Source organism: Mus pahari, chromosome 18, assembly GCF_900095145.1.
Source record: "Mus pahari chromosome 18, PAHARI_EIJ_v1.1, whole genome shotgun sequence".
In the NCBI taxonomy this organism is placed as follows: Eukaryota; Metazoa; Chordata; class Mammalia; order Rodentia; family Muridae; genus Mus; species Mus pahari.
In genome coordinates, this window is record NC_034607.1 from 922,512 (window position 1) to 946,113 (window position 23,602).

At 40.9% G+C, this 23,602-nt stretch overlaps 1 protein-coding gene across 1 annotated transcript; it reads right to left on the reverse strand.

The window, feature by feature from the left end:
* Positions 1 to 1,165: 1,165 nt before the first annotated feature.
* Positions 1,166 to 21,719, reverse strand: LOC110335981 (zinc finger protein 791-like). The gene is given in 6 exon segments (XM_021218420.1): positions 1,166 to 1,580; positions 1,582 to 1,714; positions 1,802 to 2,052; positions 5,637 to 5,694; positions 5,806 to 5,929; positions 21,597 to 21,719. Coding segments are annotated over 6 exon segments (1,104 nt in total).
* Between the last annotated feature and the right edge of the window lie 1,883 nt (positions 21,720 to 23,602).

A 23,602-nucleotide genomic window follows, 5' to 3' on the forward strand; every position in this document is an offset into this window, starting at 1 on the left:
GGTAAAGCCCCTGTAAATACAGTGCAAGGTAAAGCCCCTGTAAATACAGTGCAAGGTAAAGCCCCTGTAAATACAGTGCAAGGTAAAGCCCCTGTGTAGGAATGGGGCAAAGGTAAAATGCTGAGTCTTATCGTACTTCTTTCAAGCTGTTTATTTTCAAAATGTTCTGGACTAACTTCTGGAAAGTATTTAGTTTATTTCTTCTGTGAGATTTAAGTACATGAAAAAGTTTCACATCTTTTTTTTTTTTAATCTCATTTAAAATGACACCTAGCATTTTCATAGTTTTGCAATGAAAATTTCTTTCGACTGGGTCTGGTTCTTCATAAAGCCCCAAGCTGGCTGTCTTTTTTTATAGCTATGACAAGTGGCAAGTCACAAATACTAAAGTAACTTTGAAATGGGAGGGTTATGTTGGGCTTGCAGTTATAGAGGATGTGATGATGGAGCAAAGCATGGGGGAAGGAACAGCCAAGAGCTCAGTGATAGATCAGGAGGCAGAGAGAACGCACCAGGAGGAGTCTGAGCGAGAACCATTACGAGCTGATAGAACTCATGGTCCAAACACATTCTTCTTTCAAACTCACAATAGGGGCAAATGCTGTGTCACACAGTTACTACTGGTACAAGTTCTCTCCATTGCATTTCTTTTCACCATGAGACAGTATAGGTTCTTGAAGGGATGAGAAACACAGACACACAGGCACACACTGCTTGCATGGACAGTGCTTCTAGACACTATGAATTATTTTCCACATTTGCTCCCCACCACTGTGAAATTATTTTATGAGTACAGTATGTAACTATGGCTGATAAAGACTTTTCCACATGTTTATTCCTACAAGGCTTGTCTTCATGCTGTATTCTTTCATGAATGTTATGGCAGCTGGAACTGGTGAGGGCTTTTGCTTACATGCACAAGATTTCTATCCAGTGTGAGTTGTTCCATGAATGCCACAAAAACTTGGAGTAGTGAGACTCTTTCACAGTGCAGACACTGGTAGCATTCCCTTCCAATGTGAGATTTTATACTTGATCAAATGATGAGAACAACAGAACAGCTTCCCACATGGTTACCAACAGTTTCTCCCCAGCGTGAATTCTTTCCTGATTCTTGTGGCCATAGGACTGGTGAGGGCTTTTGCACACGCTTTCATTCATTAGCCTACTGTCTAGTGTGAAGTCTTTCATGAGTATTACTCCAACTGTAAGTGGTGAAAGTTTTCCCATAATGCCTGCATGCATAGTAAGGCTTCTCTCTGGTGTGACCCCTTTCATGAACATTACGATAACTGGCTCCTGTGAAGACTTTCCCACAGTGCTTACACACATAAGGTGTCTCCCTAGTGTGAGTTCTTTCATGAGTGTGACAGAAACTCAAAATGGCAAAGGTTTTGTCACAATGCTTACATGCATAAGGCTTCTTTTCAGAGTGAATTCTTTCGTGCCTATTAAGACAAAAAGAACTATTGAAGGCCTTTCCACAATGCTGACATGTGTAAGGTTTCTTTCCAGAGTGAATTCTTTCATGAATGTTAGCATAATAAGAACTAGAGAAGGTTTTCCCACAATGCACGCACAGGATCCTCTCCAGTGTGAATTCTTCCATGCCTGTTATGATAAAGAGAGTGGGTGAAGGCTTTTTCACAATGCTTACACACATAAACCTTTGTTCTTGTGTGTGTTTCTTCATGAATTTTACAGCACTTGGAACTGTTGAAAGCCTTGTCACAATGCTTACAGGCATAGCCAAGCTTTGTTAGCTTGTGAATTATTTCATGAGTGCTACACAGACCAGGTAAGGTGAAAGTTTTTCCACAGTGCCTACATGCAGAGAGCTTCTTCGTTTTGTGTATTCTTTCATGAGTGTTACAGCAGCTAGAACTGGTGAGGGCTTTCCCACAATGCTTACATGCATAAGGCTTCTCTCTAGTGTGAGTTCTTTCATGTGTGATAAAATGATGTGAGAGAAGGAACATTTTCCCACACATTTTACAAGCAAAGGGTTCCACTCCAGAGTGACTTCTTTCATGAGAGTGATGAGAACCGGAGCTGAAGAAGGTTTTCTCATAGTGCTTACATGCTTAAGGCTTCTGTGCAGTGCAACCCTTTTCATGAATGTCATGACAGCTGGTGCTGGTCAAGGTTCTTTCACAAAGCTTACACGCATAAGGGTTCTTTCCAGTATGAATTCTTTCATGAGTGTTATAAGAACTCAGAATGGCAAAGGTTTTGTCACAGTGCCTACATAAGGTTTCTCTTCAGTGTGAATTCTTTCATGAATGGTACAAGAACTGGAAGTGATGAAGGCTTTTCCACAATGCTTACACACATAGGGCTTGTCTGCAGAGTGACTGCTCTCATGAATGGTATAATTACTGGAGTGAGTGAAGGCTTTTCCACAATGCTTACACACATAAGTAACTCCCTGTGTGAGTTACTTTATGTTTCTCAAAACATTTAGCATATTTGAAGGTTTTTCCACACTGCTTACAAATGTAACTTTTCTCTCCGATCTGACTTTTTCATGGTTGATGAGGCCACTGGACTCGGTGAAAGCTTCTTCACAGTGCCTACACTCATATGGTTTCAATTCTGTATGGAGTCCCTCATCTTTCTGGTCATATGTGCATCTCCTCAGTGTGCTCTAGTTGAGTTCATCTCAGCTTTGTGTTCTCTCATGAGACTGACAAGAAGGAAGGCTGTTACGTGCTTCCTTACAGTGTTGACTTTTATAAGGTTTCTCTCTAGAAGTTTGAAGTACCTGCAGTGATTCGAAAGGACTATTTTTCAGATCTTTCTGATGTAGCCTTCACCAAAGTTCCCCAGCATTGAGAGTCTTTCCCTCTGGCTTTGTCTCTGAGATACACCTGTGAGGATGAATGTCACTGATGTTTCCTACATGCAATCTGCTTTCATTTACTGATTTTACAGGAGGCATGTCCTTATTAACCATAGTCTCTGAAATAGGTTCCTGGTTTCCAACACACTGATTATCACACTCATATTCATAGTCTTTCTCAACCACCTGCCTTCCGCAAAAAATGAGAACAGCATTACTATAGAAAAGAGAAAAGTCTGAGGCTGGCTTGGGTGGACTACTGTAACTATTCTATCCCAAGGGCGCCGGCAGGATGCGTCCAATGTTAAGGACTATATACACCACATGTAAAGACCTTGTCATGTGTCAAGAAGTAGAGTATTGGCTTTACTTTTTAAAGAATTATAAAGGAGCTGTAGCACAGACTTGGAGGTGACGAACATTTCTTGCTTTTCAAGCTGACCAGAGTTTGATGACCAGTATCTATGTGAAGGGTTCATAAATTCCTGTTACTCTTGAGCTGAAGGATCTGTTGCCCACTTCTGGCATCCACAAATATTTTTTACACAAACGGTGTACACAAGCAAACATAAGTATATACATAAATAATTAAAAGACATAAAAGGACATAAAAACATTTAGGCAAAAGGTCTGGTGTTAGTTGACAATAATAACAATGACATGAAATTGTGTAACACTGTGGCATTTTGACATTTGTAACACTCATCCTGTGTTGCTAGTTTTTTGTTTGTTTGTTTGTTTTTTGTTTTTTTAACCAACTCTACCTGACTTATGCTCATCTGAGAACATGAACCCTTAGTTGAGAAAATGGCTCAATCAGGTTGAATTTCAAGCAAGTCCAGGTCTCAAGTTGGGTGAGATTATGATAATTTATAAGATATTTTCCCCCAGGCAATCCTGGTTTTGGCATTCTGATAGCTACTGGGTTGAAGGAGTCTTGGGATAAACTAAGGCCCAACACTACAAAAAGCCTGGAGAGGCTGTTTCTGAAGCTGCAGGTTTGGTTGAGTTGGAAACACCAGGACAAAAAAGGTTTTGGAGAAGCTGATGAGTGGCACTAAGCGAGAGGGTTGGAGTCCCTGAAGAGATGCCATTGGTGAAGGTACAGTGTGGGGCGCCTCTGGCATATTAGACAGACCAATCCCAGGGGAAGATTGCCACAGCCTGCAAAAGCTGTGCAGTGGAGCTGGTCTCAGACTGTCAGTCACTTTGTGTTCTGTGCATCATGTAAAAATGCTCTGGAGATCACAAGATTGTGAGTGAATTCCAAATACGGAATAAGGAGGTGAAGCAGAATTTACACTACAGAATTTGGGTTTTCTGTGGATCTAAGTGGAAGTCGGCACTGGTTCTTCTTTAAAAGGAGAAGCACAAACTTGGTTAAGATTTTTCAGGAGCTCACAGTAGAGACCTTTAGGGTTTTTAAAGAGACACTGATATTTTACAGATATTGACCAATTAAATTGTCAAAATTCTTTAACACACGGAGATTTCTAATGTCATACTATGCTTTATATTGTGATAAGAGTATTTGGGGATGAACAAGACATGAAAAGCTATGGATTAGTAGTGATGTATTTGTGTGTCACATTGCGAATGGATCAACTGTCCTGGTTAGCATTTCACTAAGACACACATCTAAGAGGGACCATCAATAGAGAAAATTATTCTATCAGATTGACTAGTAGGCATGTCTATGGGGTCATTTTTGTGATTAATGACTGATGTAGAGATGCCCAGTTCACTGTGGGTAGTGAGCGTGCCCCCAGAGATGACCTGGGTTGAGCTGTGTAAGTGATGAGGAGCACACCAGAGAAAAGCATTTCTCCATCACCTCTGCTCCAGACTCCATCACCTCCGCTCCAGACTCCATCACCTCTGCTCCAGACTCCTGCCAGGCAGCATTTCTCCATCACCTCCGCTCCAGACTCCTGCCAGGCAGCATTTCTCCATCACCTCCACTCCAGACTCCTGCCAGGCAGCATTGCTCCATCACCTCTGCTCCAGATCCCTGCCAGGCAGCATTGCTCCATCACCTCTGCTCCAGATCCCTGCCAGGCAGCATTGCTCCATCACCTCCACTTCAGTATCCTGCCAGGCAGCATTGCTCCATCACCTCTGCTCCAGACTCTGCCAGGCAGCATTGCTCCATCACCTCTGCTCCAGATCCCTGCCAGGTAGCATTGCTCCATCACCTCCACTCCAGATTCCTGCTAGGCTAGAGTTTTTTCCATTTATGGTGAGACTGTGTAAAAGTGAGCTGTGCACAAGGGTTGTTTATGTCACCACAAACAAAACACAACCGCTTATATTCTCAGTCTCAGAAGAATATATAGAAACATATTAAATACTTCTAGATAGGAAGGGAAGTGTTTGTGTATAAGGCACTGGAAAAGCTTTAGCAGAGTTTAATGTTGCACCTGTGTTGGTGATATTCATAGATTACACAGATGAGATACTCAAATATCAAATGACAATATTCAGTGCTCTGTTTACAGAAATTTGCATAGAATCAATTTGCAGTAAGAGATATTTGGATCATTTGGTAGGTTCTTGGTTGACCTACCATTCCCAAATGTTTGGTGTAAATTGCTTTCTTTCTTTTGTTTGTTTGCTTGTTCTTGTTTTTTGAGACAAAATTTCTTTGTGTATCTCTTGCTGTCCTAGAACTCAGTCTGTAGACCAAGCTGGACTCAAACTCAGAAATTTGCCTGCTTCCAACTCCTTAGTGCTGGGATTAAATGCATGAGCCACCACCACCTGGCTGTAAATTGCTTTCTACTGAATATATTACCCCAGATTTTGGCTGAGATCATTGTGGTCATCTTCAATATTTTCTTCTAGTGTTTTCTCTAGAAATAAACCCAAAGAATTCATTATGACATATTCAACATTTACACTCTGGAAAGAGTGTACGCAGTGGGGGCATGGTGTCATGTTGGTTTTTTGTTTTTGCTTTTTACCTATGGAGAACAGGTTCAGAAATATTTTCTTCATCACATTTCTGTAGAGCTTTTGACTAGAATCCAACAAAGTCCACTCTCTTGAGGTGAAGTTCACAGTCACATCCTCAAAGGTCACTGGCTCCTAAAACAGTGCACAGGAAAATGGTTAGTTTTAATTGCCATGTTGACAAGATACAGAATCACCTAGGACAGAAGCTACTGTCATCTCTAAGCAATTATGGAGATAAGGATAAACACAAGAATACCTGTGGGATGCTATCTTGAGTTCTTCTTGTAAGAACAGCAGATGTACAGTCTTAGTTACTATTCTACTGCTGTGAAAAGGCTTAATGGCCAAGGCAGTTATTAGTAAAGAAAGTATTTAATTAGAGCATGATTATACATTTAGAGACTTAGTCAATGATTATCATAGAGAGAATCAGGCATGGAGGTGGAGCAGTAGCTGAATGTTTTAGCTACTAGAATGTAGCTAAAATAGAAAGACAGTGTCTGGAATGGGCTTTTGACACTTCAAAGAGCACCCCCCCCCCCAGTGACACAAGGCCTTTGCTAATTCCTTCCAGATATTTTCACTAAGCTGGGGATGAAGCTTTCAAACATGTGAGCTTATAGGGGCCAGTAACTTTCAAATCAACAGACCCACCTACTTGGGAGGCAGCATTTTATGAACTATATAGTGATTATATTAGTGGAAGGAGGGAGCTATGACACAGACAACAATACATCACTCTAATCCTGATTATGTGTGAATTGACCAGTCGATTCAGAGGCCTGTATTTTAAGGACTGTACCCTTTAAATGTTAGATAAAATAAACTTTTTGTGCCCTAAGTCACTTTTCTCAGGAGTGGTTTATAACAGCCAGATGAAAAGCCTAATGTAAGAAATACATTTTTAAAAAAGTCAGATTATTGTTTTAAGTGAATCTAACCTGGTTGTGGGCATTTAGAACTTGTTTTGGAAGGCATGTGGAGGAACTGGCAAGAAAACTTTCTTTAGACAAGACAAAATCTAGAACACACTGAATGCAAAGCTGAATGAGTTAAAGACAAAAGTACCAAGAGAAGTGCTTACAAAGGAGGCATGGATCAGGGACACTCAGTGGGGAACAGGACTCTGCCAGGAACTAGAGTGAGGGCTATTCCTGTGCTATCATAGTCAAGAATATAATGACATTCTGCCCTACACCAGAGAAGCACTGGTACAATAGTGAAGCAGGCAAGCATAGGGAAAATGAAGCAACCTGGAACTCCACTTGGTATGGACTCTATACACAGTTCTCTCTAAAAAATTCCCATAGAACCCTGCGGGTACCCTTCTTTGAACAATCATCTTCAGTGACTTGTATCTATATCTACTTAAAAAAAATAGCAACAAGTTTGTTCCTTTAGTAATGTCTTAGTAACTCCTTATTGTATTCCAATATATCTTTTGAAATCATATGGAGCATACAGGAAATAAGCTGATATACAATGAAGTAGTTTGAGGTGCAAGTGTAATAAGGCAAACTGTGTTCTCAAAATGAATGTTTGAGAATAATCTTCCTTTCTTTTTCTGTTACAATTTTTTTCTTCAAAATAGTTGGACCGCATATGCTTAAAATCAGATGACTATGAGTAATGTCATATCTTAGCAAGGCTTATCAAATGTAATCCTGTCAGTCAAAACATAGATCCTCTGTGTATGCTGTGTTTCTTAGCAGTGAATCAGTTTCTTTCAAAGTTCCCCAGGATAACTGATACCCATAAGTACCCTCACTCATGTGGCCTGCTGACACCTTTACCCGTGTATCTCTGCCCTGCACTATGCCTTTGCTTTAAAGAAAGTTACCCTTCTCTAAACTGGAATAACCTGCCCAGATGCCAACAACCAATTTAGTTCCTGGCAAAGGGAACTAAATAGAGAGGGAAGTAAACCAGTTCTCCTCTCTCAATACTAAGAAATTTGCTCATCACTTTATACACCTTTTTCCATTGTGATTTATATCAGTTACATACTAATCAGTTTAGTGTAAGAGAATCATAAGCTGAAGCTTCCTTGTCCCACCACACAGGTCAGATGAGGACGGACCTGCCCTGCCACATTGATGCTCAGGCATGGATACCGTACTGGTTGGTTTTATGTCAACCACAGGTCAGATGAGGACGGACCTGCTCTGCCACACTGTTGCTCAGGCATGGATATCGTTAAACACCCATCCAATGAAGAGAAATCTGGAAATCAGCACCTGGATCTATAATTCATCCAAAATCAGATGCCTACACTCAGTCTTAAAAACACAGTCAATAACAGTGAGGGTAATATGTTTCCTTTAAAGTCCAACTATCTTAATCACAGCAGTCCTTGAATATGCAGTCCAACATAGCTGGAGCACAATGAAAAGACCATAAAACTGACTATATGAAGATGATAGATGTTCTTAGGATGAAAATAAATAAATTCTCTAATGATGGCCAAGAAAACACACACAAATAGTGGAAATAAATAAATTTAACTGTTCAAGACCTGAAAATAGAAGCAATAAAGAAAACACAAACTGAGGGAATTCTAGAAATAAAAAAAATTAATGAATTCAAACACGCACTACAGAGGCAAACTTCACCAACAGACTACAAGAGAATGTCAGGTATTAAAGATACAATAAAAAATGAATACATTAGTCAAAGAAAATGTTAAATCTAAAAATGTCCTGATACAAAATATTCAGGAAATCTAGGACACTATTAAAAAATCAAACCTAAGAATAATAAAAATAGAGGAAGAAGAAGGATCCCACCTCACAGGCTCAGAAAATATTTTCAACAAAATCATCAAAGAAAAATTTTCCTAATATAAAGGACATGCCTATAAACATAGAGAACACCAAACATATTAAACTAGAAAAGAAAGTCCCCTCACCACATAATGATCAAAACACTAAACGTACAGAACAACAACAAAAAGAATATTAAAATTTGCAAGGACCCTGATATAGCTATTTCCTGTGAGGCTATGCCAGTGCCTGGCAAATANANAAGTGGATGCNCACAGTCATCTANNGGATNGAACACAGNNNCCCCAATGGAGGAGCTAGNGAAAGTACCCAAGGAGCTGAAGGGGTCTGCAACCCTATAGGTGGAACAACAATATGAACTAACCAGTACCCCCAGAGCTCATGTCTCTAGCTGCATATATAGCAGAAGATGGCCCAGTTGGCCATCAATGGGAGAAGAGGCTCTTAGTCTTGTGTAGATCATATGCCCCAATACAGGGGAATGCCAGGACCAGGAAGTGGGAGTGGGTGGGTTGGGGAACAGGGCAGGGGGGAAGGGTATAGGGGACTTTTGGGATAGCATTTGAAATGTAAATGAAGAAAATATCTAATAAAAATAAAATAAAAGTTGCAAGGGAAAAAGACCAATTATAATATAAAAGTATATATATTAGAATTATACCTGACTTCTTAGTGGAGACTCCAAAAGCCTGAAGGACCTGGATAGAAGGAAAATTCCAACCTATAAAGGTTAACTTACCTATGAAAACATAGGGAATAAAATAATCTCAGACCAGCAAAATCAACAAAAAGGGAAACACACACAGTCTCTCTCTGTCTGTCTCTGTTTCTGTCTCTCCTTCTCCACTATCACAACCAAAATAACAAGAATCAACAATTGGCCCTTGATATCTCTAAATATCAAGTGTTTCAATGCCCCAATTAAGAGACAGTCTAACAAAATGGATACAAAACCAGGATCCACCATCTGCTGTATTTAAGAACAACACCTGGAGATCAAGAATTGGCAACCTTAAGGTAAAGGGGTAGAAAAAGATTTTCCAAGCAAATGAACCTAACAAACAAGCTGGGGTAGGCATTTTAGTTTCTAACAAAATAGACTTCAAACCTAAAGTAATCAAAAGAGATAGAGAAGGATGCTTCATGCTACTCAAAGAAAAAATTCACAAAGATGACATTTAAATTCTTTTTTTAAATAATTTTTATTTATTATTATACATAAGTACACTGTAGCTGACTTAGACACACCAGAAGAGGGCGTCAGATCTCATTACTGGCGGTTGTGAGCCACCATGTGGCTGCTGGGATTTGAACTTCAGAAGAGCAGTCAGTGCTTTTGCCTGCTGAGCCATCTTACCAGCCCGACATTTTAATTCTTAAAATCTATGTGCCAAACACAAGGATACCAAAGTTTGTAAAAGAAATTCTCGTACAGTTTAACACACATATTGTCCTTCACACACTAGTAGTGAGAGACTTCAATACTCACTCTCACCAATAGATAGGTCATCCAGGCAAAAAGTGAATAGAAAAATACTGGAGCTAACAGACCTTATAAGCCAAATGGACCTAACAGATATTTACAAAATTTTTCATCTTAACACAGAAGAATAAAGCTTCTTCTCTGAGCTGGGCGTGGTGGCACACACCTTTAATCCTAGCACTTGGGATGTGGAGGCAGGCAGATTTCTGAGTTTGAGGCCAGCCTGGTCTATAGAGTGAGTTCCAGGACAGCCAGGGCTACACAGAGAAACCCTGTCTCGAAAAACCAAAAAACAAACAAACAAACAAACAAACAAAAACCTTCTCTGCAGGGAGGGGGTAATGGAATAGATTTTACAGGCAAACTTGGTGGAGACAAGAAGGAGGGGGGATCCAGTGGGAAAGGGGAGGGAAGATAAGGTTGAGGGAAGAAATTCAGGGACACAGCTGGGATGGAGGTATATTTGAGGGATGTATGGAAATTTAGTGCAGTGGAATCTTCCCATATGAAGGTAACCCTAACGAGGTCTCCTAATAATGGGGAACTGGGTAGCATTCAGCTGAGTTGTTGGCTACCCAGGGTGTTGCTAAAACAATAGATTGCTTTCCCCAAACTGACAGCAGGGCTCCACTGCCAAGGACTACACCCACAGGATTCACTGAACACAGGTACTCTGCAGGCTACCCAAAGAGAAATGGATGCTGATTTGACTTATGGCCCACTCTATGAGATGGAGCCCACACCTAACAATGCTTGAGTAACCAAGAACCAGAGACATACGGTAAAACCATACGTTACTGGTCGTAAAAATGTATCAATAAAGGACTGCTAATGATACTCTGCTCTACTCATAAGCTGGTGCCATATTCAGTCATCATCAGAGAAACTTCCTCCTGCAGCAGACGGGGACAGATGCAGAGACCCACAGCCAGACATACTGGAAGGGAAAGCCTAAATGGGAGGTCTCTATTAAATTCCTCTCCTCAGGACTCAGGGAACCCCGAAGAAAAGGAGGTAGTAAGAGTGTGAGAGCCAGAGGGGATGGAGGACACCAGAACAAGGTGTCTGAAATAACTAAGCAAGGCTTATATGAACTCATAGAGAGTGAAGCAATAGGTATAGAACCTGCACGGGTTTGGACCAGAATGGTGTGTCTCTTATAGCTTTCAGCTTAGTACTTTTATGGGACCCCTGAGTGTGGGAACGAATGGGTCTCTAATCATTGTGCCTGATCTTGGGGCTCTTTTCCTTTTGTTGGGTTGCCTTGTCCAGTCTTGATATGAGTTTTTTTTTTTTTTAAACATTTTATCTTTTTTCATTTTGTCATATGTGGTTGTTATCTCTGAAGCTTGTACTTTTCTAATGAGAAACAAAAAGGGGGTGGATCTGGAGGTGAGGGGAGGTGGGAAGGAACTGAGAGAATAAGAGGGAAAGGAAACTACAATCAGGATATATTGTAGGAAAACAGAAACTATTTTCCCAAAAAAAAGGAAAACCTGAAAAATATCACTGAAAACAAAGAAAATGTGAAGCAAATTGAATTGTCTCTCTTCTGACTGGTAATTTTGGCAAACAGCAGCCAGTCAGGAGAAGAATAAAACATTCTTGCACATTATCATTTTGTAAACCAAACCAAACCAAACCAAACCAAACCAAACCAAACCAAACCAAACCAAACCAAACCAAACCAAACCAATGCAAAATGGATGAGGTGTTAAAAGGAAACCCCAGGTGTTAAGAGGAAACCAGGAAACAGGAGGAACAGTTCTGAGGGAGAGCAGATGGGAGAGGGGAGGGAAGGAGACAAAAAGGAAATGCCAGGCAATTACGGGGAAAACCTACATCAGCCCAAACAAGAAGACAATGCTGCAAGATCCGAGTAGGTGCAGGTTCATGGCAAGGACTCACCAAAAGTTCTGGGGACTGCAATGAAGCAGCTTCCCTAGGACAGAAAAGGGGTGGGGGTGGGGATGCGAGTCTCAAGACCGCCTTTGAGATGCACACTTCAAGCACAGGTGGGCAAAGGCATTTCGGGGGGGGGGGGNGNCTCCACCTTCCACTGGACTGCAGAGAGACAGGGAAAATGTTAAGTGGTGCTGGACGAACTCCACAGGAGCTAGTGTTCCAAATCCTGCCACCCAGAATTCCAGGAGCCCAAGGCACACTCACCATTCCGTGTTTCTGGTGTGTCTAGGTGTCTTTCCTCAGAAGCGTGCAATCAGCAAACACACAGTCGCCCAAACTAGGTCTTTACAAAGATGTGCTCTACGAAGAATTTTAGAGATGAGTAGGGGGTGGGGGAGGAGGAGACAAGATGGAACCTATAGGAGAGGAACCACACAGCCCTGGGAGCTGTAAGTATTGGGGATTTCTTAGATGGATGATTAAATAATAGTAGGGTAATAGTAGGGTGCGTTTGCCCCATCTAGGTGTGTAGCTTGTGTTTATATCAATTGAGTTTTGAGTTCATTGTGTGGGCATTTTGTGGGTTGAGAAGTTACTAATATCTGACTGATAAATTACAAGCCTCTAGAACTTTGATTTTACCGGGTTATGGGGATTTATGATAGCTAACCACAGGAGCCAGATGACTGGGAATGTGAGCAGAATCCACAGCAAGACGTCGCTGCATAGGGTTAGCCAGGGAGGTGGCGAGACCACTGGGGCCAGAGAGTAGCTGGCGATAGCACGGAATGGTGCCTCATTTTTATTTAATGAAACATCCTTCTATTTCTATTTTGTGGAATAGTTTGAGGAGTATTGATATTAGCTCTTCTTTGAAAGCCTGATAGAGTTCTGTGCTAAAACCATCTGGCCCTGGGTATTTTGTTTTGTTTTTTTTAATGGGAGACTTTTAATGACTGTTTCTATTTTCTTAGGGTTTGGGGGGCTTTTTGAATAGTTTACCCGATTTGATTTAACTTTGGTAAGTGGTATCTATCTATCTAGAAATTATCCATTTCATTTTGATTTTCCAATTTTGTGGAGTATAGACTTTTGAAGTAAGACCTACAGATTCCTTGAATTTCCTTGTTTGTTTTTATGCCTCCCTTTCATTTCTGATTCTGTTTATTTGGATACTGTCTCTCTGTCATTTAGTTGGTTTGGCAAAAGGTTTGTCTATCTTGTTCATTTTTTTTTTTTCAAAGAACCAGCTCTTGATTTCCTTGATTAGTGGTATTCTTTTCTGTTTTTAATTGATTGACTTCAGCCTGATTTTGATTATTTCCTGCCATTCACTCCTCTTTGGTGTATTTTTTTCTTCTCCTTCCTTTTTCTTAGAACTTTCAGATGTACTTTTAAATTGTTGGTATGAGAACTTTCTAATTTCTTTATGGAGACAGTTAGTGCTATGAACTTCCCTCTTATCACTGCTTTCACTGTGTCACATAAATTTGGGTATGTTATACCTTCATTTTTATTGAATTCTAGAAAGTTTTAAATTTCTTCCCTGATCCAGAGATCATTGAGTAGAGAGTTGTTCAATTTCCGTGAGTGTGTAGGCTTTCTGTTGTTGTTGAAGTCCAGCTTTAATCCATGGTGGTCTGATAAGGTACAAGGTGTAATTTAAATTTTCTTGTATCTATTGAGGCTTTTTTTTGTGTGTGTGACTGACTATATGGTCAATTGTGGAGAAGGATCCATGAGGTGCTGAGAAAAATGTATATTCTTTTATGTTTGGGTGAAATATTTTATAGATGTCTGTGAGGTTCCTTTGATTCATAATGTCAGTTAGTTTTATTATTTCTCTGTTTAGTTTTTCTCTGAATGACCTGTGAATGAGTGAGAGTTGGGTGTTAAAGTCTCCAGCCATTAATGTGTAGGGTTTGATGTGCAATTTAAACTTTAGCAATGCTTCATTTAGAAATGTGGGTGTCCTTGTGCTTGCAACATAAATGTTGAGACTTGAGATGCTTCTTTTATTTGACAGGTATGAAGTATCCTCCCAATCTCATTTGATCAATTTTGATTGAAAGTCAAGTTTGTTATATGTTAGAATGGCTACTCCAGTTTGCTTCTTTGGCCAATTCCTTGGAAAACCTTTTTTCCATCTCTTTACTCTGAGGTAATGTCTATCTTTATTGCTGAGGTGTGTTTCTTGTATGCAGCGGAATGATCGATCCTATTTTCACATCCATCCTGTTAGGCTGGGTCTTTTTATTGGGGGAATTGAGGCCATTGATATTGACAGATATTAATCACCAGTGATTGTTAATTCTTGTTATTTTGATGTTGGTGGTGTTTGTGTGTGTGTGTGTGTGTGCGTGCACACACACACACACACACACCTGCACATGCTTTCCTTCTTTTTGTTGGTATGGAATTACTTATTTCCTGTGCTATTGTTACACTCCTTGGGTTAAAGTTTTCCTTTTAGTATTTCTGTAGAGCTGGATTTGTGGATAGATATTGTTTGAAGTTGGATTTTTCCTGAAATATTTTTTCTCCATCTATAATGATTGAGAGTTTTTCTGAGTATATTAATTTCGGTTAGTATCTATGGTTTTTAGAGGTTGAAAGATACCCGACCAAGCCCTTCTAGCTTTTATAGTCTCTGCTGAAAAGCCAGGTGTAAACCTGATAAGCCTGCTTTTGTGTGTTACCTGGCCTTTTTCCCTTGCTGCTGTTAATATCCTTTCTTTGTTCTGTAGATTTTGTGTTTTGATTATTAAGTTGCAGGAGGAATTTCTTTTCTGGTCTGTTCTGATTGATGTTCTATAAGCTTCTTGCATGTTTATAGGCATTTCTTTCTTTAGGTTGGCAAGGTCTATTATTTCGTTGAAAATATTTTCTGGTTCTTGGGGTTAGAACCCTTCACCTTCTTTTATTCCTATTATTCTTAGGTTAGGTCTTTTCATGATATCCCAGATTTTCTGGATGTTTTGTGCCAGAATTTTTTATATTTAACATTTTCTTTGATTGATATATCAATTTTTTATTGTTTCTTTTACACCTGAGATTTGTTTTCCATCTCTGGTATTCTGTTGGCGATGCTTCCATCTGTAGTTCCTGGTCTCTTCCCTAGGTTTTCCATCTCCAGGATTCCCTCAGCTTGTGTTTTCTTTATTGCTTCTATTTCTACTTTCAGGTCTTTTATTTTGGTTTTTATTTTGTTTAATTGTATTTTCCCGTATGTGTTTACAGTTTAAAGGCCTCTACCTATTTGATTGTATTTTTTAAGGAATTTATTCATTTCCTTTAAAAAGGCTTCTATCTATCATCTTTACAAGATTGACATTAATGTCATTTTCTTGAGTTTCTGTTGTGTTAGGATAGCCAGGGCTTTCTGTAGTGGGTTAACTGTGCTTTGGGGGTATCATGCTGCCCTAGTGGGTTAACCAAGCTTTGGAGGTGTCATGCTGCCCTAGTGGGTTAACTGTGCTTTGGAGGTGTCATGCTGCCCTGGCTGTTGTTGGTTGTGTTCTTTCATGGACCTTTAATCATCTAAATGGCTTTAGTCCCTAGATATTCCTGTTTAACCTCTATGATCGTAGTGTAGCAGGCCTCTTGCGGGTGTCCTTGGACTGTATGGTTCTGGATCAGCAGGCCTGATGAAGGTGGGTGGAGAAGTAGTAGGAGGGTGGATGTCCAACAGAGATAGGTAGCAGGCTTCTCAGTGCAGGTGGGTCATGCCCCAGAGGACTTCAGGGCAGGGCAGATAGGTGCGGGGAAGGAGTCTAACTTGTATAATTGCAGATCAGCAAGTCTGATGAAGTGGCTGGAGAGGTGGTAGGACAATAGGTGGGAAGTCTTTTTAATCCTGCAGTCCTCTGGCAGAGGCAAGCCAGGTTCAGAGAACTAGTTCTAAAACAAACAACAGTACCAAAAAAAAAAAAAAAAAAAAAAAAACTATTTCCAAAAACCAAACAAAGCAAGGAAGTGAAATAAGCAACAACAAAACAAATTAAAAACAAATAAACAAACAAAGAGCATATTATCTTTACTCTCTGGAAAGAATCTGTTCCATTTCCCTGCGTTGTAACACAACGTGCTCTGGGATTTGGGGTGCAGTCGCTCAGGTCCTAGCATACCCAGTATTTTCTGCCTGCCTTTCCTACAAAGACAATGCTTTAAGTTTGCTCTGTACATTTCAATCTTTTGCTCCAAAGTCCGGGGGGTGGGACACAAAAAAACAACAAACCAACAGATAAACTCAGAACTTAGAATAGAGCAGGCTCCATGTAGGCTCAAGCACAGGAACCGTATATAGGGCTTGCTAGGAACCTTAAAGATCATCGATGAGGCAAAAGCCCATGACTTCCTCACACTTTGTATTGTAATGTATCTATTTTCTACCAGCATAATTAAAACACACCAAAGAGGAATATGGTTATTCAGTGGATAGATAAACACACATGGCAGGAGTGATCTACTAATGATCCAGGGTTATGAAGAGTAGCCCTTGAACTTCAGAAATGATTTTTTTCTTGCCCAATATCATGAAGAAAATCTCCATTCACCTATTCACTGGAGAAAGTTCAACTGAGAAAAATTTACATTGTTCAGACGAATTGACTATAGGTAAGACCCATTTATGATCTTATTAATTCTAATGTCAGATTTTTTTTTTTTTTAGTATACAAATCACACATTGTTTGTTTACAGTGGGAGGTATTTAAGGTACCTACAGTATTGAGTTTCATCTGTAAATGTTGACCTTTCATAACTGACATACAAGTTTAATTACACATGGGTTTGTGGCATGCATGTTTAGGATTGTAATTTCCTCCTAGTGAGTTGTTCTTCTAATGAACACTGATTACAAGTTTATTTTGCTGATACTATACTAGGTATGCCCTTGTCACATTAAGGGTTTCTTTAGTCGTGATAAAAGACCATGATCACAGTCAATTTGGAAAATAAACACTTGTTTTTAATTTCCATTCCAACATTACAGTCATTCCCCATCAAAGGAAGTCAAAGCAGAATGTCAAGGCGAGACACTGGAGGCTGGAACTGACGCAGAGGACATGGGAGAGTGTTATTTAGCGGATTGCTCCTCATAGATAGCTCAGCCTGCTATTTTATACTCCAGAGAACCAGCTGACCAGGATGGCAGTGTCCTTAATGAGCTGGACACACATATATCAATCATTAATGAAGAAAATGATCCCTAGTTATGGTAGTGCATACCTTTTATCCCATGTTGGAGTCAGTAGTGGGAGGTGTGGTTCTCTACATGTTCAAGACCAGCGTGTTCTACCTAGCAAGTACTAGACCAGTCTAGGGTGAGATCCTCTCTCAAAAAATAAAGCAAACAAGAATATTTACTGTAGCATTGCCTACAGAGACGTCTTATGGGGGTGTTTTCTCACGTTGCAGTCCTTCTTCCCACATGACTAGTTATGCTACTTTGACATAAAAATAACATGAACTCCCATTGTTTGCTGGTTTTATTTCATTCTTTTACATGTGGCAGTATCTTTCTTTGATGATGAGGTACGTTTCTTGATTATAGTAGAAAGATCTTATTTTCTATCCTTATGCTATTTGGAGTCTCTTTGTTGGGAAGCATTAATATTAAGAGAGTAGTAGATAGACATTTGCCTTTAGACTCAGGAAGAAGAGACAGAGGGAGCTCTGAGTTTGATTAAGACTGGTCTGCTTAGCAAGTTGCAGGATCCACATATTTACAGAAAAATGTCACCCTTTCCCCCAATTCTAAACAAACAGATGGACAGAAAAGTCTATGCTTCAGAGAGAGCTTTCAAATGTGAAAAGCAACCAATAAAGAAACGGTTTAAACTGCTTAACACCCTAGGACATCAGACAATGGCATTTTTAGAAAAGTGAATTTAGAAAAGTTTTGTTAATTTATCTTTCATGAGTCAGAATGTTCAATATTAAGAAAAAATGATAATAAAGGCTTGTCTTGGGGCTGGAGAGATGGCTTAGTTGTCAAGAATGTTTGCTGCACTCAAAGAAGAATGGAATTTGTTTCCAGAACTCACAGCAGGTGGTTCAAAAGAGCCTCTAACTCCAGCCCAGGTCATCTAACACCCTCTTTTTAAAAAAAAAAATGATTTATTTATTTTTATTTTATATGCCTTAGTGTTTTACCTATGTCATGTCTGGGTGAGGGCGTCAGATTCCCCAGAACTGAGTTACAGACACTTGTGAGCTGCCATGTGGGTGTTGGAAATTGAACCCAGGCCCTCTGGAAGAGCAGCCAGTGCTCTAACCACTAAGCCTTAACCTGGTCTTTTCTTTGGACCTCCATTGTCACCAATACTATCATGCTGACATACACACGGACAGAATTAAAATGAAATCAAACTGCTTTCCCAAGGTATAATTGCTCTCCCACAAGCTCCATTTCCAGTTCTACCATGGAAGCCCTGAGTGGGGAATATTTACTCCTCGGCCTTTGCTTGACTATTGTCATTTGCTTTAAATCATCTGCTGTCTGGCACAACATCATAATTAAAAGTATTGGGGTGTCATCCCATTTTAGATACCCATGTCATTAAATTGGGCAAATCAGCTTTGTCCTGACGGAGTAAAACAAACTATCAAGTCAATAATTGTCTGTAATTATGATTAACTTTTATCTTCCTTTCTGTGACTTACCGTCTTGTGATATCCCATAGCCTACCTTTCTCGTCTAATTAAATGTGTGCAGGCGATGGCTCAGGGACTCGGTCTTTTTCATAACATAAACGGTCTTATTGTGTTTCCTCTAATTTTGTCAGCTATTTCTTTCCCATATATGACCCCAACCCTTAGGGAGACAGGTTTTCTCAGATCACAGTGTTTCCTTCACTTTCTTGACTGGCTAGATAGCCTGACACGTGTCTGTTTTTGTAATGGTTATAGGTATCACTCTTACTAATAGTTATACCTCTTAACACACTCTTATGTAAACAGTTAAATAAACTCCCACCTTTACAAGAAGGTTTTTAGAATTTCTCTATTGAGAATTCTGTTTAGATCCGCACCCTGCTTTTTAATTGGATTATTTGGCTTGTTAATATCTAGTGTAATCAAATATGTAAAACAAAGAAACAAATATTAAAAAATAAATAAATCTAAAAAGATAAATGGGACTTCATGAAACTGGATTTTGGGATTTTGGATTTGGAAAGCAGTGTAATGCTTCAAGTAGGGCTTTATGGGCCATCTTAGAAGGAATACAGAATCCATTGGTGCTGAGGATGATTTGAGCTGTGCAGACATGGCCCAAGAGGTTTCAGTGGAGAAGAATGTTAGTATGTGGCCTAGAGACTGTTTTTGTGAAATTTTGGTTAAGAATGTGGTTGCTTTTTGCCATTGCCCAAAGGGTCTGTCTGAGGTTAAAGTGAAGAGATTTAGATTAATTACTTTGACAACCACATTGATGATTTCCTGAAAAGAGCACCAATGGCTTAAACTTTAAGATTAACAATTGATAAAAAGGTCCTCATGAAACTGAAAGGCTTCTATAAGGCAAAGGACACTGTCAATAGGACAATATGGCTGCCACAGATTGGGGGAAAAAGCCTTCACTAATGCTACATCCAACAGAGAGCTGATATTTAAAATATATGATAAGCTCAAGAAGTTAGACACCAACAACCCAAATAACCCAATTAAAAAATGGGGTACAGAGCCAACCAGAGAATTTTCCACAGAGGAATCTCTAATGACCAAAAAACACTTAAAGAAATGTTCCAAGTCCTTAGTTATCAGGAAAATGCAAATCAAAATGGCCCTGGGATTGCATCTTACACAGGTCAGTATGACTAACATAAAAAACTCAAGAGATAACAAATGCTGGTGAGGATGTAGAGCAAGGGGAACACTCTTCCATTGCTGATAGGAGTGCAAACTTGTACAACCACTTTGAAAATCAATTTGTTATTTTTTTTTTTTTTTTAGAAAACTGGAAATAGGTCTATCTCAAGACCCAGCTATACTAGTCCCCCAAAGATGCTCTCCTATCCTCCAAAGACACTTGCTCAACTATATTCATGGCAGCTTTATTCATAATAGCCAGAAACTGGAAACAACCTAGATGACTGTGATAGTCATTCCACAACAGGGCTGTCTTGTCTGGACTCAGTGGGAGAGGATGCACCTAGTCTGCCAGTGACTTGATGTGCCAGAGTAGATACCCAGGGGGAGCCCATATCCTCAGAGGGCAAGGGGTGGGGAGGTAAGGGGAAGGATTTTGTAACAGGGGACTGGAAAGGGAGCAGCATTTGAGATGTAAATAAATAAATAAATAAATTTAAATAAAAAAAAATCACTTTCTCATATAGCAGCAAAAAGTGAAAAGAAACATCCCCCTCAGCACATATTAACTGCCATCAGTAACTGGTAGGGGCAACTCTCATAGGCTCCCCTTCCATCCAAAATGAAATAGAAGCAACATCATTTTCTGACCACAGCATGTTTTTCTCTCTGGACCCTTTCAGACTGCATATCCATCCTGTGGTGCATATCAGAACACAGTAGGCTTTCTCACCACCTATTTTTTCCTTATTTAGCTTTATTGATTGATTGATTGATTGACTGACTGATTGATTGTATTTGTGAGTGTGTCCATAGTGTATATACAGTGCATACAGATAAACACCCAAGTACACTCCTAGGCCAGAGAAGGACCTCACATGGAGACCGGATGAAGACTTCAAGTGTCCCAATGGACCACTCTCTTATTCCCTTAAGATGGGGTCTCTTGTTGAGCCTGGAGCTAAGCAGAGTAACAGCCAACTGAGCCATTCAGTCTCTGGACTTCTCAGCACTGAGATTACAGGCACACATGCTGTTTGTGGCTTCTGGCATGGGTGCTGGGGATCTGAACTGAGTCCACAAGATGTCCTTACCACTTGACCTATCCCCCAGCCTCTGAAAAGTCTCTCCCTTAGATCCGAAAACACTGTTGGATAGTAACTTTTCCAAGTTTTACCTTTACCTTTGGCATTAGTCACTTCTCCCATTATTATGACCGGATGCCTAATAGAAGCAGCTTAAAGGAGGGAAACTGTGCTTTGGTTCTCACGGCAGGGGTTAAAGGAGGGAAACTGTGCTTTGGTTCTCACGGCAGGGGTGCAGCCCTTCACAGTTGGGAGGGTGTGCTGGCAGTTGATGCTTGTTTGCAGCACAGTGATGGATGAGGACTCAGGAGTGCAGGAGGCACCTTTCTTTTATTCACCTCTTTTTCACCTTATTTTCAGTCTGAGACTCCAGCCAGTAGGGTGGTGCTCAGAGCAGGACACACCTGCTCTAGGGGTTTTGTTTCAATCAAGTTGACAATCAGAATCAACTGCTACATTTTAGGATGTAATTTTATGTGTCTGAGAAAGGAAGGAATGCAGCTTGCTTCAAATTATCAATTTGCCCTAGCATCATACATTAGACTGCAATTTTTCCATATTTATTTAGAATGGTAGGGTGGCACAGCATAAGAGTGGAGGTCAGAAGACAATTCTAGGAATCCAGTGTTGAATTCTACTTATTGAAGCAAAATCTTGCTTTTTGTTTGTGTGGCTGTGCTTGTATACTCCAGACTAGCTAGCCTACTGTAAGACCCTGGAGAGCCTTAACTTACCGAAGACCCGCTGAGTGAACCACATGGAACCAGGATCGATGCAAAAAGCAAGAGGGATTTATTGTTCCAGTGCACTGGGCTTGTTCCAGACCGGAAGGAGAGGCAGCGACCCCCAGCACCCATTCTGCAAGTTTTTATATGGTTTCCAGGGGCAGAATAGAACATCAGAAACTAGGCACAATATGATTGGTGAAACAGTGCATGTTTTAAACTGATTGGTCTTTAGGGAATGAGGTGACAAGGACTTCCCTTGTCTGAAGGTGGGCAACGGTCTGTCCTGAAGAATGTGTCCCCACCCGCAGGTCAGTTTTCCCCTGTTGTCTGAGAAATGTTAATGAGCCTCTCCCTTCCAGAGGGGCAAGTGTTTCATAACTCAGGGGGTCCCTGGTAAGCTAAGGCTCCCTGGAGTCTTACATTTGGTGCACTGGCCAGGAAAGTCCTTCTCTTGGGACCAGTGACTGGAGACCGGAGGATTGCTCTATCAGGTACTGCGATTGTGTTTTCTGTGTTGGTATTGTCTGTGCCTCTCTACTTTCTCTGACCCTTATCGACTGCTGATCAGCTTGGTTTCGGTTCTGAAGACTCCAAGAGGGAGTTGCTTGACTGGGGTAGCCAGAAGCGGCTGATAGACGACACTCCATAGTGCCACAGCTACAGGGCACTCCAGACTCCCAGTGGGAAGTCAAAAGGGTTCGACTTCTTGAGAGGTCTTTGGTGAAAAGACCTCTCCTGAGTTATTCGGTGTTTCTCTGTGGCGCCCGTGGCAGGGGTGCATTGGTATTCTGCTTTGTTTTTCTGTTTGTGTGTGGACTGGGACAACTGACGTTATTTTAGGACAGAATGGGACAGATTGTTTCAACTCCTTTGGGCTTCACCCTGAAACACTGGAGTGAAGTAAAAACCAGGACTCATAACTTGTCTGTTGTTGTTTGGAAGGATAAATGGACCACTCTCTTCTTCCGAATGGCTCACTTTCAGGCAGAATGGCAGGCAGAAGGATATTTCTCCCTCCCCACCATAAAGGCAGTCAAGATCATCTTTGCGATCGGGTCTGCAAGCCATCCCGACCATGTCCCATACATCGTTGCATGGGAAGACTTGGTCACAGACACACACACCCGCCCCCTGTCTTGGGTCCATCCTTTTGTTCCCCTTCCAGATTTTGAGCCTGCAAGACAATCCTCTGAAGAAGGTCCTCTCCTCTAGTCAGGATACTGATTTACTCCTCCTCGACCCCCAACCTTCATATCCCCCCGCCCTCCATCTTCAGGTGTCGGGTCCTTCTGCTCCTCAAGTGTCCGAAGACCTGCCCTGCCACCCGCCCTCACAGATAGGATAGGCTACAGGGCGACGAGGGGTGCCGATAGACACCGTGACTGTGCTGCCTCTCCAGGCATACTGACCTCCCGACGACGAAGGTTTTCAACAACTTCAGTATTGACCCTTCTCTGCTGACCTCTATATCTGGAAGTCTCAGAAAATCCCCAGGGTCTGACTAACCTGGTAGAATCTTTCCTCTACCCATCAGCCTACATGGGGTGATTGTCAGCAGCTACTACATTCCTCTTTACTACTGAAGAAAAACAGCGCATCCACTTGAAGACCAGGAAGAATGTCCCAGGGGAGGACAGGAATCCTTCCCTCCTGCCTGTGGTTATAGACGCAGGCTTCCCATTACCAGACCGGATTGGGACTTCAACACCCCAGAAGGTAGAGAGCACCTGAAGGTCTACTGCCAGGCTCTGATGGCAGGTCTCAGAGGGGCAGCATGCCTCCCCACCAATTTGACTAAGGTAAGGGAAGTGGTGCAGGGGCCAAATGAAGGGGTCTCCCATGGCATGGTCCTCTTCTTCTTTTCTTCTTCTTTCTTCTTTCTTCTTCTTTTCTTCTCTTCTTCTTCTTTTCTTCTTCCTTCTTTCTTCTTCTTCTTCTTCTTCTTCTTCTTCTTCTTCTTCTTCTTCTTCTTCTTCTTCTTCTTCTTCTTCTTCTTCTTCTTCTTCTTTTTC